Source organism: Podarcis filfolensis, assembly GCF_964270895.1.
Source record: "Podarcis filfolensis genome assembly, chromosome: 12".
Lineage (NCBI taxonomy): Eukaryota > Metazoa > Chordata > Lepidosauria > Squamata > Lacertidae > Podarcis > Podarcis filfolensis.
In genome coordinates this window covers 6,433,907-6,453,368 of record NC_139614.1, presented here as the reverse complement: position 1 = coordinate 6,453,368, position 19,462 = coordinate 6,433,907, and the positions used below count along the sequence as shown (strand labels likewise).

The following is a 19,462-nucleotide window of genomic DNA, read 5'->3' as shown; positions in this document are numbered from 1 at the left end:
GGTTGATCGCGATCTACTAGTAGATCCCCAGGAGGTTTGGGTAGATCGCAGTCGATGGCATTGGTAAAATAGAATCTGGGCCCACCCCCTTGTCCCGCCCTCTATTCTTGCACGATCTGCAGAACAAAAGACGAGAGATTACTCAGTGAGGCTGTTTCGTTTCCCCAGCGATCTGTTGGTGAGCGGCTGTTCCTCTTTATCTCCCCAAACCCTTAAAAACGGGACTTCCTGTTCCTAGAATGTTGAGATGTGATGCACTTTTTAATCTGGAAATCCGCCATGATGGAATAAGACCGAGCTGCAGAGTTATAGATAGTCATAGGGGGAGGTGTGCTCTTAATATGTCGTTATCTGTATTTCGAGTCTGATTTGGTAAATCTCCCCTGGAAAGGCTAATGTTTGATGCAACCGGTCTGGGAAAATTAATGAGCAAACGCCTAGATTTGATTTCATCGGAACTGGGAGAAGATGGCGTCTGCCGGCAGCGAAATGACTTTTGGATTGATTTGTCACAAACACCAGCGTGTGAGGAGATACTGCAACAGAGGAGAATCATACACATAAAATCCACAGAGAAACACATCATTGCTTACTTCAACTTGAATGTGGAAACAACTCAGAGGCCATGAAAGAAGGAAGGTTAACAACAGGAAGATTTAAAGGAACTATTGGAAAGACTATCCAAGGCAGCAGAGATATGAGATGATCAGAGGCCCCCTGAACTTGAAGCATGGGAAGTCCCAACAAAAAAATATATAATTTAGGCAGAATATTTGGACTATTTGATATGTATTTGTATAATTTGGAACATTCAAAAAAAAGCTCAACAACTATCACTTGAATCACCCCAAAATGGGGCTTTCCTCATCCCTAAAAAAAGCTCCACATCTTTGACCTTCCAGATTTTAATTCTGTAAGTAAATCGCAGTCTCTTGGGAGTTGGCCACTCCTGCTGGAGATGAATACAGAAGAATTCAAAAGAATGTGTTTCTTTTCACCGTAGCTTTTCTTTTTTGTTTAATTAAAAAACTAATTACATGTTTCTGTGCTTCCCAGTACATGTATTTTAAAAAAAAAGTACAGCATGTATTAAACAGTTTGTAGTGCACTCGATCACTGTCTGTTCCCTTTGAAGAGCTGCTATGTCATTTGTGGCATGAAGTGAAGGGGGGGAATACATGCCCCTGGCAAAACGGTGTTGCCTCCAACTCAAAACTATGGTGCAGATTTACTTTAAGCAATTTTAAAAACCACATACACAATGATTCCTATACAGGTACTGTTTTTTTACTGCAAAGGGTCTTATTTCCAAAGAGTTCCTCCCGAGATTTGTGTTTTAACAACTCTTTAAAGGGATGACGCCGCACACCGACTACAAGCTTCTCGCCTCAGTGTTATCACAATTGAAACAAAAAAAACATGGAAGACTAATTTTTTTTTTTACATTTGTTCTTCTTTACATAAAGAATCTTTTAAAAAGCATTTAGTAGTCCATTTCTGCTTAAAATATCCGTAAGCATGAGAAAGCGGAGAGAGAGAAAAAAATACACATTTTTGTACACCATGATCAGAAAGTTTACATTATAAATCTTGAAATTGCACTGTATTTAAAATACCCCCTGCCCAGAGTCAACTTCCACTTTTGAGCATAACTCTCCTCTGCTACTGACGGCTCCTGCTTGGCTTAGTTGCCAACTTGGGGAGGCCCTTCGGGGATGAGGGACGTGAAGAAAGTGGTGATGAAGGACCAGGCGGAAGCCATGAAGCCGGGATGCGGATGCTCTGCGTTGACGTCAACGACATCTTCGCCACTGTCTTCATCAATCCCGTCGTCCATAAGGTGCTCCTTTGCAAAACAAATTCCCCAAGTGGTTTAATAATAATAATAATAATAATAATAATAATAATAATAATAATAATATTTATTTATACCCCACCCTCCCCAGCCAAGGCCGAGCTCAGGGCGGCTAACAAGCAGTAATAAAAACAAGTTGAATGAATACAACTTAAAAACAAGATTAAAATACAACATTAAAATATTAAAATGCAGCCTCATCACAGGAGGAGAAAGGAAAAAGAAAAAAGAAAGAGGGGGGGAATCAAATTGGCTCCAGGCCAAAGGCCAGGCGCCTGCGGAAAGAAATCAGATCCTGCAGGGCCCTGGTCTCATGAGACAGAGCGTTCCACCAGGTCGGAGCCAGTGTTGAAAAGGCCCTGGCTCTGGTTGAGGCTAATCTGACTTTCTTAGGGTCCGGGACCACTAGGGTGTTGCTATTTATGGACCTTAAGGTCCTCCGTGGGGCTTTAACAGTTTCAAATCAGAGGGATATAAATTGCAGTGATGGAATCGTGTTATATATACAGAATTCTAGGATGTAGGGCTCTTGTTAGCCCAGAAATGAAAATCTGACCAAAGAAAAGACAAAATTGATGAACTATGCCGAGGTGGCAAGGCTGACAGGAAGAATTAGAAACCAGGAAGAGGAGGTCTTTCTTTAATGAAGAAGGGGGAAGGTTTATAATTCATTTGAAAAGTTACTGTAAACAATTACATACATTGGTAGGATTGACAGAAAACTTGTAGTAAAAATTTTAACTGGGGATTGACAAAGGATTTATAAAAATAGTGTTATGAAAGAGATGCAGAGGGGGAAATCATTACATTAAGATCCACAATGGGGGGAGTCTAAAGGGATTGTATGTTTATGTAGTTAATTCATTTGTTTATGTAAAATAGAAAATGCAAAAATAAAATTTATTTAAAAAAGAAACCTATGATGTAGTTGGATATAATAATTTGGTAAAATTTGACAAAATGAGAGAATGCAACATGATGTATCTGAAAAGTGCAATTTAACCATTTGTCCCTACAGCCCTGTAGACCTTAAGAAAGTTCCACCATTCAAAGAAGCTTAAAGGTAAAGGGACCCCTGACCATTAGGTCCAGTCGTGACCGACTCTGGGGTTGCGGCGCTCATCTTGCTTTACTGGCCGAGGGAGCCGGCGTACAGCTTCCGGGTCATGTGGCCAGCATGACTAAGCCGCTTCTGGCGGACCAGAGCAGTGCACAGAAATGCCATTTACCTTCCTGACGGAGTGGTACCTATTTATCTACTTGCACTTTGATGTGCTTTCGAACTGCTAGGTTGGCAGGAGCTGGGACAGAGCAACAGGAGCTCACCCCATTGTGGGGATTCGAACCGCGACCTTCTCATCAGCAAGTCCTAGGCTCTGTGGTTTAACCCACAGCGCCACCCGCGTCCCAGAAGCTTACTCCCAGGTTAACTGAACATGGGATGGTAGTCTTAATTTAATTTCATTACCTTAATGTAAGAGCTCACTTTTAAAGGAAGAGCTGTCAGCACGTCTTAAAACTGCCAACAGTACCACTCTCCAGGTACATATATTTTTTGGAAAGGAAACATGAATGTGCATCCACCTACCATCTCCTCAAGTCCAGCATTATTTACATTTTGCCCATCATGGTTCAGGTCTTCATTGTTCCCTGGAGGCTGTTGGAGTCCCTCTTGCCTGAATGGAAACCATCCGGCTTGGTGTCTGTTTTACAATACACATGTGCAAAGTTACTAGAAATCATACCTGCCTAACCTGAGAAAACAAACATAATGTTGGCAATGGAACAGTGAAATAGCTCTCCACTGGAAGGCTCATTATTCAACCTGATTTGTAGAGAAGGAATAGACCAAATCAGATGCCAATAGTCACTAAAATGGGAAGAGAGGTCCCTATTTAACCACACGTGGAACTAGCTGCATGACCTAGGCAAGCTTGCAGACATTTTAGGAAAGTTACAAAAGGCTCGGTTTAAATCATTTGCATATTCTTGTTATTGGCAAAGTAAATTATGTACAGAAAAGCTGGTTTTACAGAAAAGCTGTGCACATCAGGATAGATAGTAGAGCAATTAAGGCTCCACCTCTGCCCTTAAAAATGGTTTAAGCTTATGAATGAATATGAAACATAGCAGCAGATGCTGCTTCTGTAAAATATGGTTCAAGTTAATTCATAGGACAGAATGTAGATACACTGGTATTTTCTACTTTCATTCAGATGAGCACACGACAACCATGGCAAACGTAACCAAACATTAATAGGGCTGCTCATATATTCTTGATCCAATGCAGAGGGTACACATGGAGATCACACACCCATTTTCTCCGAGTATAAATAACCCACCACATGCCCACATACTGTGTGTGAGCTTAACGGACAGCATTGTTAGAACCCAATGTGAACACGGTGCCTACCCTAACTGATTTGTGTTGATCTACAACGCTCCCCCTGTAGGATCCCCCCTGATCACAGAAAGCAATGCTCAAAATACTCAGATTCATTCTCCCTTCAGTTTGCATTAATAAAAGCTTTGTCTTTAAGATGCTCAGTCACTGATACTATATGTGCTGTTCCATCTGTTTCAAATAGGTTTTTGAAAACAATATAAGAAAATTCAGTTCCTATTACATGCCTCAGCCTCCTGAAGGAAACCAGAAAGATTCCACGTTGTTAGAGGTGTAAGTATTAATTTTGGAAATTGAAATGGCAAGCTCATACAACATCAGATATCACATGCTAAGTATTTATCTTAAAGTACAATTTTTAAATTAATTTGTTTTTAACGCATTTTAAATACAGTCATACCCCGGGTTACAGATGCTTCGGGTTGCGTGATTTCGGGAAGTAACCGGAATGGGTTACTTCCAGGTTTCGGCGCTTGCACATGCACAGAAGCACTAAATCGTGCTTTGTGCTTGCGCAGAAGCGCCAAATTGTGACCCGCGCATGCGCAGATGCGGCGCTGCAGGTTGCGGACGCTGCGGGTTGCAAACGTGCTTCCCACACAGATCACGTTCGCAACCCGAGCGTCCACTGTACTAACAGAAATGAACTTCTAAAATGATTAGTTTTCCATCAGCCAAACTTTTAAGTTCAGATTCTGATCACGTAGCTGACAAGAAAACCCTTGACCATTATTTACATGGATTATGCTAATGGTCAAACTTGGGGTGGAGCAGAGGAAAGCAATAGGGATTGGGAAACCCCTTGTTCAGATCTCACTTTGGCCATGAATGGACTGGGCAAGTCACCATCTCCCTTGGGCAAACTCCACTACACAATACAGGGAAACCAATACAGTGGTACCTCGGCTTACGAACAGTCCTGTTTACGAACAGGTTAACGAACTCCGCAAAACCGGAAGTAGTGTCCCGGTTTGTGAACTTTACCTCAGTCTAAGAACAGCAGCCGAACAGTGGAAGGGCACCGGCGGTACGAAGCCTCATTAGGGAAAGTGCACCTTGGTTAAAGAACAGTTTCAGTTTAAGAACGGACTTCTGGAACGGATTAAGTTCGAAAAGTGAGGTACCACTGTACTGCATTGACTGTCGAAATGCTGTACTTGGGGAAGTGCTCTGTATCCAGACCAAAGCGCTGTGTATCAATAAGCAGCATTTACTCACAGGTAAACCAGCAGCATGGCTCCCATCACCATCACAAACCGACTGAAGGACGAATAGAAGTAGACAATGCTAAGGAGGATAGCTGCTCTGGAAAAGGTATACATCCAGTCCAGCCAGTCTCGGTTGAAGTCCTCCTCGTTCATCACTGGGCCTCCCTGAGCATTCATCTGCACATTCTGATTGACAGGCCTGTTCTCCTGTGGGGCTACATTGGGTGCTGCTGGGGGCTCATTGGCAGGAGCACGCTCAGAGTTGGGGGGCTGTGGAACAGGGGGGCTGTCCGATTCCGTGCTGGGCGTTGCCTGGGCTGAAACTGCAGCTTGACTGTTGAGGGGTGTAAAAAACAACAACCACCTTCGTTAGGTATCTATGCATGAACATTCTTCACAATCGTCAGCTGAACTACCCGGGGCAAACGCATTCATAGCCTGGCACAGGTTACACTTCCCCTTCAATACTGCCCACTGCGGTGAATTCATAAAGCAATTTAAAGGTAAAGGGACCCCTGACCATTAGGTCCAGTCGTGGCCAACTCTGGGGTTGCAGCGCTCATCTCGCTTTATTGGCCGAGGGAGCCGGCGTACAGCTTCCAGGTCATGTGGCCAGAAGGACTAAGCCGCTTCTGGCGAACCAGAGCAGTGCACGGAAATGCCGTTTACCTTCCCGCCGGAGCGGTACCTATTTATCTACTTCCACTGTGACATGCAATGACAAGGAGAGACCTGACCTAGCCACTGTGATCCATGCGACAGTCACCTCCAGACTTGATTAATGTAACTCAGTCTACGTGGGGCTGCCCCTGAAACTGACCCAGAAACTCCAGCGAGTGCAGATTGCCACGGCGAGACTCCTTACGGGGATCACATTCACCCGTGCTATACCAGCTGCACTGGCTCCTGGTGGAGTACAGGATCAGGTTTAAGGTGCTGGTTTTAACCTTTAAAGCCCTATACGGCCTAGGACCCTCGTACCTACGGGACCTCTCTCCTGGTACACCCCACGGAGGACCTTATGGTCTTCAAATAAAAACATGTTGGAGATCCCTGGCCACAGGGAGGTTAGGCTGGCCTCCACCAGAGCCAGGGCTTTTTCGGCCGTGGCCCCGATCTGGTGGAACACTCTGTCCCAAGAGACTAGGGCCCTGCGGGACTTGACATCTTTCTGCAGGGCCTGCAAGACAGAGCTGTTCCACCAGGCCTTTGGCCAAGGCACAGTCTAGGCCAACACAGAGCTGTGGCGTGGCGTGGCGGCCTGTCACTTTCTGGCGGAACCCATCCTGAAAGCCAACGGATGAGAAGGCAAGGTCCTAAGAATGCTCTTCACCATGAAACAATAATACATGAAACAATAACACAATTCAACTTTGTGGGAATGTTCAGGGAGGCAGGAGAGGATATATTGCTTATTAATATCCTTCCTAACTTGCATTACCAAGTCCCTTTACTTAGCAGAGTGCATTCCCCTTTTAACACATAGTGGGTAGCTGGTTGCAGGCTTGTTTAAGCCTCTCACTATCATACAATTCAGTACTGAATTGTATGTTCCTGGTAAGTCCCCTTTTATCCCTCTCAAAAGAATGAACACAAGACAATCTTATTTAAAGTCAGTAAAAGAAGTTTGCTTACGACATCATCAGTTCACAGTTGGATCCCTGAAGGCAGACTTAGTTACAAAATATATACATGTGGAGCTATCCCATATGGCAGTGGTGTCCAAACTTTTTTCTAAGAGGGCCAGATTTGATGAAATGAAGGGCCATGAGGGCCGACCAAAGAATTAACTGACCACCGGGCAGGATTAGGCCCCCGAAATAGACTCTGGACATGCCTGCCATATGGAGATAGTCCCAGTGTCCTCTGTTGGCTCAAAGCCAACAGGGCATCTCTAGCTAAAAAGAGCTGTTGCTCCAGCGACGGAGGATGTCAAAGAGAGCGCTGAGTGCCTTGTGCTTTTGTTACCTGCACAGGTAAGGTCACACCCACCTCTAGTCACATGCAAGTGAAGTATGCCCCAGCCCAGGAGGAAACAGGAAGTTCCAAATGGCTGGACCAAACATCCCCTTGCATGTTCACTCTAGGAAAACAAGGAATGTTGTATTTGACTGCTACTTATGTATCACATCCCACAAACTTATATTCATTTTTCTCCAATATAAAGCATGAACCAAAAGTAAGGCTGCATTTGTAAGCATTTCTCGCAAAGGAGAAATTATTATGGTGAATGTTTTGGGGAAAATATGTTTTCACCTTAGATTTAGTTTACCAAAGCCCAGGGAAGGTAGCGTTGGCACTCACCTGAAAGGTGTTTCTGAGGGCGCACTAGGGCGGCTTCAAGCAAGTGGAGGGTGCCAACACTCGCCTGGGGGTGTCCTAGTGCCTACTCAAGAATAAGAAAGCTGCAGGCTTGTCTCTATGTCTTAACTGCCACTCTGCTGTCTCAGTACTAATTTAAAGAACACACTTACTATTGCATGTAATACTGGCGGGCATACATCTGTTGCCACCAAATCATCTGCAGTGGGCTGAAAGCAGGGTACACAGGAAATGCAGCTGGCACTCCTTGTCCAGGGAACTGGTTTCCTACATTGCTGCAGACAATCAAAGCAAATTACATGCCAGGTTGTACATATATAGTTAGAATATCAATGGAATATCCAAAGTTACATAGAACACGTTTCCCCACAAAGACAAAAGGAGAGGACAGTCTGCTTTTAAGTCTCTAAATCAGGAATCAGGTATTATGTGTTAACAGGGTGATTTCACCTGTGCACATTTTCCTTAAAATTTAATTTCCTTACTAAATTTAATTTAGCATTTTGCAAGCATGCAGAAATCTAGTACTACAGGAAATTCAGGAGCGTTTCAACACACACACACCCCTTGCAGGCCTCCTAGAGGTGTAATCAGCAACAACCAAAAGAGTTATCCTCCTTGTTAATTTAGACCAGGCTTCCTCAACCTTGGCCCTCCAGATGTTTTTGGCTACAACTCCCATGATCCCTAGCTAGAAGGACCAGTGGTCAGGGATGATGGGCATTGTAGTCTCAAAACATCTGGAGGGCTGAGGTTGAGGAAGCCTGATTTAGACCCTGGCAGGTTGTGTGTGTGTGTGTGTGTGTGTGAGAGAGAGAGAGAGAGAGAGAAAGAAACACAAACAGACAGACAGACAGATAGAGTGATTTTCACTGTCATTTTCCATTAAAGTAGAAGATCACACTTTGGTATCATTTATCAGGACGTAACACTTTACAGTAGAGGAAATATACTCATATAATATTTAGGAACAAGCGCTGTGTGCTACTTCACACCAAATGTGTGATAACATGTTACAACTACAGCATTTGCAAAGCAGAGTGTTCAGTTAGCAGGGTCAAATACCAAAGTGATTTTAGAAGAAGCTGGCATGATATAAAACCGTCAGCCGCTCACGTGCATTAAAGAGAATCTTAAAGAACAGAAATGCCCCATCTTATCTTTAAGGGCCACAAGTATTTACAGTGCTAGCAGTTGATGCAACTGTATTGCATCAGACAACAATTCCTCTCTTAGAAAGAAAATTGGCTGCAAGATGCCACAGGAGACCTTGCTAATTCACAATATACTTTCAAGACTAAGGAGATGGGAGAAGTGGGGAGAATACTAGAAGTTCTGATGTACAATACAATATAAAATTCTTGGGAGAATAATCTGATTGGTCTCCATTATGCCACATGTGCCTCTACTTAAAATATTTTTCCTTGCAAAGAATACTTTGACTGTTTCCTAACAAAAGCATTTAAGGAAGTGAAACAAGCTATCAGTATTGGGCAACAAGAGTGCAAAAGAGTAGATTTTGTGGGTTTCAATACACATTTATGAGTGAATTTGAGAATTTAATACACTACAGGTAGAGTTCACCAGAGTAGATAGATTTTAATCAAGCAATCAGTTTTGCATCTTGTTCCTGAACAAGAATATTGTTGCGATAAAACATACTGGTTTGCAACCAGAGGTGCATAAGCCCAAACCTCTAGGCTGCAGAGGTTTGTAGCCTTTTGAAAGACAGGAAAGTCGTTATGAAATGAAAGGTTTTTATTTGGCTCCCTCTGTAAGGGCACTATTCAACATCACCTATATGAGGCCTATATGCCTAGAATTTTCCAGAAGCAACTGGCAGTTACTAGATAGAAAAGTCCCTCCAATGAGATCGAAAGTAGGTTTATCTGATTGGTAGTCTAAATAGTCATAATTTGTACAGAAGAAAATTAACCCATTTTCCCATATTTAGAGTGTTCGGGTATTTTTGAACTTTCGTTTAAACAAAAAAGCAGGATAACAGTGCAATCTTATACAGTGGTGCCCCGCAAGACGAATGCCTCGCTAAACGAAAAACCCGCAAGACGAAAGGGTTTTCCGATTTTTTAGCGGCTTCGCAAGACGAATTTCCCTATGGGCTTGCTTCGCAAGGCGAAAGCCCACAGGGAAATCTCCGGGGACAGCGGGGAAGCGCAGCGCGCCTTCTCCTCTGTTCCCGGACCTGTCCTGAAGGCTTGCAGTGGGAGGTCCGGGAACAGAGGAGAAGGCGCGCAGCGCTTCTCCTCTGTTCCCGGGGCTTGCGGTGGGAGGAGGGTTTTTCCTCCCCACCGCCAACATTCAGAACAGCATTCTGAATGTTGGTGGTGGGGAGGAAAGCCCTCCTCCCACCGCAAGCCTTCAGGACAGGTCCGGGAACAGAGGAGAAGGCGCGCTGTGCTTCTCCTCTGTTCTGGGACCTGTCCTGAAGACTTGCGGTGGGAGGAAGGTTTTCCTCCCCACCGCCAACATTCAGAAGGCTGTTCTGAAGGCTGGCGGTGGGAAGAAAAGCCCTTCTCCCGCCGCCAGCCTTCAGAAGAGTTTCCCCAGGGCTGCCTAGGCTGCGGATAGCAGCCTGCTGCCCCGCGCGAGGGGCGCTCTGCTTAAGAGCGCCCCTCGTGTGGGGCAGCAGGCTGCTATCCGCAGCTTGGAGAGCCCTGCAGGGAAGTCCTGCAGGGCTCCCCAAGCTGCGAATGTCTGCCCCGCGCGAGGGGCGCTCTGCTTAAGAGCGCCCCTCGTGTGGGGCAGCAGGCTGCTATCCGCAGCTTGGAGAGCCCTGCAGGGAAGTCCTGCAGGGCTGCCCAAGCTGCGAATGTCTGCCCCGCGCGAGGGGCGCTCTGCTTAAGAGCGCCCCTCGCGCGGGGCAGCAGGCTGCTATCCGCAGCTTGGAGAGCCCTGCAGGGAAGTCCTGCAGGGCTCCCCAAGCTGCGAATGTCTGCCCCGCGCGAGGGGCGCTCTGCTTAAGAGCGCCCCTCGTGTGGGGCAGCAGGCTGCTATCCGCAGCTTGGAGAGCCCTGCAGGGAAGTCCTGCAGGGCTGCCCAAGCTGCGAATGTCTGCCCCGCGCGAGGGGCGCTCTGCTTAAGAGCGCCCCTCGCGCGGGGCAGCAGGCTGCTATCCGCAGCCTAGGCAGCCCTGGGGGAACTCTTCTGAAGGCTGGCGGGGGGAGAAGGGCATTTCTTCCCACCGCCAGCCTTCAGAAGGCTGTTCTGAAGGCTGGCGGTGGGGAGAAAAGTCCTTCTCCCCCCCCCCCGCCAGCCTTCAGAAGAGGTCCGGGGACAGACTGTCCCCGGACCTGGTCTGAAGGCAGTCTCCATAGGAACGCATTAATTGATTTTCAATGCATTCCTATGGGAAACCGTGCTTCGCAAGACGAAAAACTCGCAAGAAGAAAAAACTTGCGGAACGAATTAATTTCGTCTTGCGAGGCACCACTGTATAGCGACTCAGAAGTGATTTCCATGGAGTTTAACATGGTTTACTTCCAGGTAATTGGGAACAGGACAACAGCCTAAACACAACTGATAGAAGGGATCTGGTCTAAAGTATGTCTATATATTTTAACACACCTGTATCAAATTCGGATTTCATTTCAAACCAGCTTATTTTTGAGACAGTCTGTTTTTTTATCAATCCTGCAGTTCACACATGAAAGCGAAACCTATTTAGTTTCTCCAAGTGTTCACAAATGAGTTTCATAATCACATGGAGAAATCTTAGCATGAGCTAGGAGGCCACAGTAAACATAACTGCCTCTGCAGATACAGCTGCCAACTATCTTCAACACTATTTTTTCTCAAAAAACCATGTGTCACCCAATAATCCCTCCCCCAAATTGAGTTTTAACTCTTTGGAAGTAAAAATAATCCAGGAACAAAAAGAGTTGCCTTGAATTATTATTTTAATGAACGATGGAAGCTGGGAAAAGTGAATAACCTCAGTTGTGACCCTGACCAGTTGCCCTCTCTAAGAAGTGAGCACAGTTTTTTGTCCTTCACTTTCGTCAGCCTAGAACAGAACAAGTGAAAAGCAATCACTGAAGGCATCTTCTTTTGATGTACGGCACTTGCAGATGTATTCCATAAACTGCTATGCAACAGATAAATCTTGAAGGAAAGGCCTATCAGATGCTGATGAAAGCACTGATAAAAGCACCAGATGCTTAGAAAATTGCTCAACACAGCAATGACGAAGAGCATCATTAGCAAACTTAAAAGTTAATCATTCTATACTCGGTGGTGGGGAAATACAAGTTATTCACACACAGAAATTTTGTAAGAGCCCTTAGGTATACTGATTACCTGTTTTGCAAACTGCTCTGGGGTTTATTTCTACCACCGAGCGGCGTATAAATTTCACAAAATAAATTCACTAAACAAATACAATAAATGGAAGCTTGTTTGTTTTACAAGGAGAAATCCGCTGCCTTTTTCTCCAACCTGGTTAGTGTCCACAGGACTTTTAACATTTCAGCCAAACGTAATCTTGCAATATTGTTATTACAGTACGTGGCAAGAAATGAATCATCTACATCATCCTTTTATTTGTATGCCGCCTTTTCGTAGTTGAAACTATGCTCAGCGTGTCTTACAACATGACAAAATCTACGTAATTACAAACATAGCAGAAGTCATAAACAATAAATAAAAAACATAAAAAGTACACAACCTAATGGAAACCATTTCCACATAAATCATAAGATCTAAAACTAAAGATACAACAACAGTATCAGTAACAGCAACAGCTCTCTCAAACCCCCGTATACAATACTCCAGCCCAAGAATCTGTTCAACAGCCTCAGCTTCTGTAGCTGGAGTCAGAATGTTTGAACAAAGCTCTTGCAAAAGCCCTTCAGCATTTTACTTACCCTTGCATTATATAAGGGAACGGATGGCTCTGAACAGGATTGCTCTGTGCCAGGTTGCGATGTCTTACACCATCGGTGCCAGCTGTATGTGAAGATTCTTGAGAAGGCGAAGGAGTCGTTGATCCTGAATGTTCTGAACTCTTTTTTTTAAAAAAATGATAATTTCCATGAGATGTAGAAAGGATTCTGTTTTATGCTGAATAGTTTGGTCCCCCAAACTTTGCAAAAACGAGTATTTCACATTGCATACCTCTCACACCTGAAGTCAATACACTTTCCCTGAACCATTAGGTTCGCAATTATTCTCTGTGAATTCTTGTTGCTGTTTTCCTTTAAGACTCTTGAGTGAATAAAAATCCTAGCCTGCTTCCTTAGTGAGGGGCAACCTATTTTTTAAAAAATGAAAATTTTCCTCACGTGGGAAAAACATCATGTGTAAAGCAGTTCTTGCTATCAAGGGGGAAAGATCACAATGACTTGCAGGGGGAAAAGAAATAGCATTCTACAAAGTGGGTCTGTATTCCTATTCTGAGTGAAAATATCATAATTACACACTAATTATTTGGGGAGAGGGGAGTAGACACGACAATGTCAGTACACCTAGGATTCCCAAACACAGCAGCATGAAAAACAGCAAGTTTTTCAACAATTTGAGTAGTCTAGGGATTTTGCAATTCCATTATACAACCCAGGACCTGTTTCCTCTTGGGATCATAGTCAAGCACTTTGATACTTTAAAAAAAAAAAATTGAAATAGATGAAGCTGCAAGCTGAAACATGGCCATGCTGTCATCATATTCCTGTCAGGATGTATTATAGTAAAAGAGCATTGTTGACAGAGCTTTAATGATAGCACCTTACACAAAGCCAACTTACCGAGCTGTTGCTAGGTGCTGACGATCCATTGTTTTCCCTAAGGGTATCAGGCTTTGGAGAGTTTGGGGGTGTCCGTGAAGAACATACTAGATGAACCATATGATACTCATCTTGCTAAAATAAAAAGTGAGCAGTTTTAGCAGAAAAAATAGGCAATTTTTAAATACAATTTTGGTATATACACATTACAGCTGAACGGTTCAGAGGCAAGTAAATATTTTACACTGTTACTTGAAGAATAAAATATATTTCAGAATATTGGAAAAATATATATTAGAGAAGTCTTAAACCGGGGTCGGCAAAGTTTTTGCGGCTTGGGCCAGTTCATGGTCCCACAGACACCGCAGTGGGCCGGAGTGTGTGCACGCGCACATGCATGCGCAAAGACTATTTCTGGCGCTCCTTCCGGCACAGAAGAGGCGTCATAGTTTCCCATTGGCTGCAGGAGCTTCCTGCAGCCAATGGGAAGCCGGCCAGCATCACAGAAGGCGGTCCCTGCTTTGCTCTGTGCCAGTTTAGCACCATGCATGGGAGCCAACCGAGTGGGCAGTGGGGGTCCATGGGCCTGTTAAATGACCCCCATGGGCTGTTTGTGGCCCATGGGCCTTAGGTTGCTGACCCATCTTATACTAAGATTTTTGTTCTTAAAAATGTACACAAAAGAGGAGAACCAGAGTTGCACTTTTTACCATAGCTAGTCCTTCCGTTCAAAATCCAATTTTCTAATTAAAACTGATGAACTCCCCCCACCCCCCCAAAAAAATCTGCCCTTCCTCTGGTGACAGTCGGGTGAATCATTTCACCAAAGAAAAGCTTATTTATCAAACTATAGATAAGTTGCATTTTCAAAATCAACGGCTAAAGCAATTACTCATCCGAGCTGTTCTGTCAGAATCAATACCTGCATTTAGAGAAAGGCATGTCTGTCTATCCCACAGGAATTCCAGCTATAAAGCTCCCAGAGAGCAAACCCTTGCAAGTCACAAAGCTTATGGCAACTCATCCTGCAGTGGAATTCAAACCTTCTATCCACAGGGAATCCCCGACCTCAATCAATATTGATTAGTCTGTAATCAAACTTCTGAACGTGTGCAACAGACTCCCGGTACATTTCAGGAGAAATGTGCTCCAGGGTACACCTGTGCACGAAAATTGTGAAAACTTATTAACCACAAATTGAGAGTGCGCATAGAACATGGTCAACGCTCCCCTGAATTTTAGCAGAAGATCCTATTACCAATCTTCTCATCAAGAAAACTGTTAGTTTCCAAGGAAGGCTAGTGATTCAGAAACAACAGTTTGAACACACTCTCTCTAAGAGACAAATGTATCTTTCTCCTATAGGCACTGATTTATAAAGGGGCCCCTGACCATTAGTCACGGACGACTCTGGGGTTGTCGTGCTCGTCTTGCTTTACTGGTCGAAGAAGCTTCCGGGTCATGTGGCCAGCATGACTAAGCCGCTTCTGGCGAACCAGAGCAGTGCACGGAAACGCCGTTTACCTTCCCACCGGAGCGGTACCTATTTATCTACTTGCACTTTGACGTGCTTTCGAACTGCTAGGTTGGCAGGAGCAGGGACCGAGCAACGGGAGCTCACCCCGTCGCGGGGATTCGAAATGCCGACCTTCCGATCGGCAAGCCCTAGGATCTGTGGTTTAGACCACAGCATCACCCGCATCCCACACTGATTTATTACAAACTATTACAATGAACCAGAGGGTTTTGAGGTCCCCCCATTTTTAATGCTTTATTAAGGTTAAAAGACCATAACAAACAAATGTATATGTGGTCAAAACAAAATTACAAAAAAGAAAATAACAATATTTGCTCACTGTACACTCTTCTTGCATTCCCAACAACTTCCCACCACCCCATCATGTATTTACTGCTTATTTTATGTGGTACACTATTAATCTCCATTTTCTTTTTAATAATCAATAATATATTCTCTTATAATTGCCCATCACAACACAGAAGTCATTCAAGTCCTGCCACTGACTTTATATTATTACAGTAATCTTTAAGATACTTTTTATACATGTCCCATTTCTGAATAAATATTTGTTCAGTGTTGCCTCTCAGTTTTTTTGTCATTTTTGCCCATTTGGCAAATTCCATCCATTTAATTTGCCACTCCAGCTTTCTTTTCTCTCCTTTCCAATTCAATGCAATTAGTATTCTTGCTGCTACAATGGCGTACAAGAGTATTTCTCTCGCAATTTTTGGCAAGTCTGGGCCAAGTATCCCTAGGAGAAAAGCCTCCGGCTTTTTTGTAAAAGATACCTTAATCATTTTTTTAAGCTCATCATAGATTACATTCCAAAATTCCTTAATTTTCTTGCATGTCCACCATATGTGAACCAGAGGTTATACCTGGAGAAAGTTACTGGCGTGCCTTTCTTACACAGATATTGTATGGACGACCAATGTATGTGAAACGCTTTGAAAACTCAAAGCGTCCTGCATAAATGTGAAATATTATTCATATTGTTAAGTAACTCCAGGTTCATAAACAAGGACTCCGCTTTGGATCAGCTATGGAAATGAAAATTGCCTCATGTGCTCATAGCTGGGCCAAAGGTGCCAACAGAGAGCCGGCAGGTGTGCAAGCACCTGAATCACAGTCATCAGATAGTACAGCAAATTACTTGGATTCATAAGAAAGCAAATAAAAAGAGCTTGAATTTTATTCTAGCAAGTCACACCTGCGTCTTGCAATATGTTCCGGTTTTTATTCAATTAAGAGTTAAATCAGAAGGGATCTAATGCAAAAAGGGGAGGTCAAGATATTCTTGCATCCTCTTGGAACTTAAGTATCAAGCTAGTTTTTCCTACCTCATCATTATTATGGGCCTCAACACACGCCCAAGCTTCCTTTTTGAGCAATGAATCACTTTGGAGATTTTCACTTATTTAACCACAATATTTTGACTTTTTCATCTAGAGTGTGTGTACTAATTGCTACCTGCACAAATCTGAGCATCTCTATGCTGACACCTTTCAGTATTTTCATACTGTATCAGATAGAATCTGGAAAAGTAGCTTTAGCATATTCATTTCACATCTGCAGAATGACAGCATTTAAATTGGGACTGCTTTGGAAGATGTAAATCTTAGTAGTAAGAATGATGTGTCACGTGCATGCTGAACTTCAAGACACGTATCCAGAAATATTGCAAAGACACTGGGACAGCAAGATCTTACCTTTAAATCCTCAGCATGAATACCTGTATACCAGTTAGGACATTGCGTCCTTTACCTGCAATCTCAGTAGCCGGCGACTAATATCAGTGTAATAAACTAGAATATATACTGCAGTAATTATTTTACTTATGTAGTTAGTTAATCAAATCATGTTGCCCCCGCTTTCCTACATGCAATTGTACAATATTTGAATTGCATCTCTCGCCCACAGCAGTAGTCACTACGCAGTTTAACAGAATTTTGTACAGCATTTTTACAAGTAGCAATTGTACGTAAATGCAAGTTGTGAAAGTAACGCTTACTTTTCTGAGAATATCTTTCAGCTGAAGGTGATCAGGAAGCAGCCTGCCAGAATACACCAGTCTCTGATCCTTCGTAGACTAAGAGATGGGACAAATGGAGAATTCTTATTTCCCCCCCCCCAACCGTACTGATTTAGAGGTGGAAACAAGCGTATATGAAGAAGACTTGTCTTAAATTCTTGATGCTGATGGTTAACATTTGAGATGCACATAACTTATTTTTAGAATTCCAATTTCCACATGTTATACAGACCTAAGCACACTTTCACCTTTAGTCATAGCACATTCCCTCAAACTAATCTTTAAAGTCAAATGCATGTGAATACTTAATGTCCTATACTTCTCAAAATAGCTTCTCCTTCCCTTTATCAAACGCATCACCAATAAAACCTCTGAGGTCAGGGAACAATAACAAATGTACTTTGGTTAAAATGTTGTCATTTTAAAGTGTTGGTTGTTGCTAAATTTAAAGGTAAGCACGTGGAGCAACATTTTAAATATAAATATAAATGCAGCTTCCCTTGAGCGTGAGATTTGTGGCTAAGATTGAGATCACTAACACAGTGAGGTTAGAAAGGGAAAATGTGTCCTACAGTTTTCCACACAGTTGAAAATACACTTACCGTATTTTCCCATGTATAAGAATATATTTCCCCCCTTTTTTTTCAAGTTTAAAATTGGGGGTCGTCTTATACACCGACAGTGCATATGGGGGATTTCTTTATTTGGAGTCCCCCAAAATAGGAGTCGTGTTATACATGGGGGCGTGTTATACACGGAAAAATACAGTATGATTCCATAGCAGTACTTCTAACTGATGTAGCAGTTATGAACGCTTTCTATGAATATGAGCTTTTCTATGACTGCATCTGTTGATACTTTTGCTATAAAATAGATTGAAGTCAATTAGATTGAAGACACCCTGATTTCCACCCAAAAAGGTAAAAGGTGCTGACAGAGCAGCGTAGCAGTGACCCTTGTATCAAGGAGTATTTCCGAAAGAGGGATATTTCAGTTGTTTTATATGGATTTACTCTTCAGTAATGCACATTGGGGTTAGGATCCAGTTACACAAATGCTCCTTCCACTGCAAGTCCCTGAAAAGCTCGCCCTATGTCATAAGAAACAGGAGGTTACCACTGGAAGGAAATATTGCCTGCAATTACACAGATTAACAGATTATTGTGCAAAGAGTGAGGTGGGCAGATCCTGGATAAGAAAATGAAGGTTACAATGCCACGCACACTTACATTGGAGCAAGACCTACTGCTGAGATACCTGGCAAACAAATTCAGAGCTTTCATTTCATTTTATTTTTTAAGTCAGACTTCGGCCCATCTGGAAAGAAAGTTATGAAGCAAAATGCGCAGACAGCCTTTGAAGAAATTTCTGTGAAAGGAGCTGGCCTGTCTGCTCCTATCTGTCAGTACTTTTAGTCAATGAATGAAGTCAGAATATGGATAATTTGCCTGGACTTTGGCCAATAGGAATCCCTGGGGTTCTAAAAAGCTTTTGTTTCCTCCTCCCCTTTAGCACACTTTTCCTGCTTTTGTCTTATTTTTCAAGTTGTCCTTAGAATCTTCAAAGTTTGCCCTTCTTTTTTCCCCAAGAAGCAAGATGCATCATAGTATGTAACACTCAGAGGGAGATCACCAGTCTTGGCTAATCTCTTGCCCAGTTAACCAAAAGTGTAAGGACATGAATATGCAGGCATTTCTGGGTCATTTTGTACAGTTTGTGCATTATGCAAGGAAAAACCTAACTATACATTCAGCTAGAGGTGCAACCAATCTCGGCTTCCTGCTGAGAAAGCCTATACGACACACATACACAAACATACATTTATTGCATTCACCGCTTTACATTTTTAGGTGTCCAGCTTAAAGCTTCTTTAAAATACACCTAAACAATATGCAAAGCGACCTTCGCTGTATTTATTGTTTGGTGATATATGTTTCTATAGGAAAGATGGTGGGAGCGGAAGGGAAGGGAAGTGTGCGGAGAGCACTGCTGCTCGGAGGATGCCAAATCAAGGCAGGAACTTTCAGGAATAACTGAAAAACCTGTAACTTTGGTACTGAAGAAAAAGGACAGGCAAGGGCGGAGGACGCTTGAGTGCCACCTGATCGAGGGTGACCATTTGGTCTCACAAAAATTCAGAGAAGGGCCAGCAACTAGTGGCTGTGTACGGGATGCCAGGCCAAGGCAGGCAATCTCGCTAGCTTATTGGAAGCGTATTTTGGAGTAGTGGGGTTTTTCAGCACTGCAAGAGAGCAGGAGAAGGCCCGGCTTGTTGGCCAGGGTGCCAACGCCCAGGAGACAGTGTCTCTCCCACTGTGTCTAGAAAAGCAGAATTACAACTTAGGGACAGACGACAAACGGTTGTGCTGTCCGGCAGCGCACCC

At 43.4% G+C, this 19,462-nt stretch overlaps 1 protein-coding gene across 2 annotated transcripts in view; it reads right to left on the bottom strand.

The window, feature by feature from the left end:
- Positions 1-987: 987 nt before the first annotated feature.
- HERPUD2 (HERPUD family member 2) overlaps positions 988-19,462 on the bottom strand; it is a 20,851-nt gene continuing 2,376 nt past the window's right edge. Inside the window, exons 1-8 of one of the 2 annotated variants that reach the window (XM_083578195.1) lie at positions 18,308-18,376; positions 17,058-17,135; positions 13,549-13,662; positions 12,673-12,812; positions 7,942-8,064; positions 5,478-5,801; positions 3,444-3,558; positions 988-1,846 (exon numbers count right to left, since the gene is read on the bottom strand). In XM_083578195.1, the coding sequence (XP_083434321.1) occupies positions 1,685-1,846; positions 3,444-3,558; positions 5,478-5,801; positions 7,942-8,064; positions 12,673-12,812; positions 13,549-13,662; positions 17,058-17,135; positions 18,308-18,361 (1,110 nt within the window). In that variant the 5' untranslated portion in view covers positions 18,362-18,376 and the 3' untranslated portion in view covers positions 988-1,684. Of the gene's footprint in view, positions 1,847-3,443; positions 3,559-5,477; positions 5,802-7,941; positions 8,065-12,672; positions 12,813-13,548; positions 13,663-17,057; positions 17,136-18,307; positions 18,377-19,462 lie in introns of those variants that run through there. The other variant, XM_083578196.1, reaches the window with a different exon arrangement.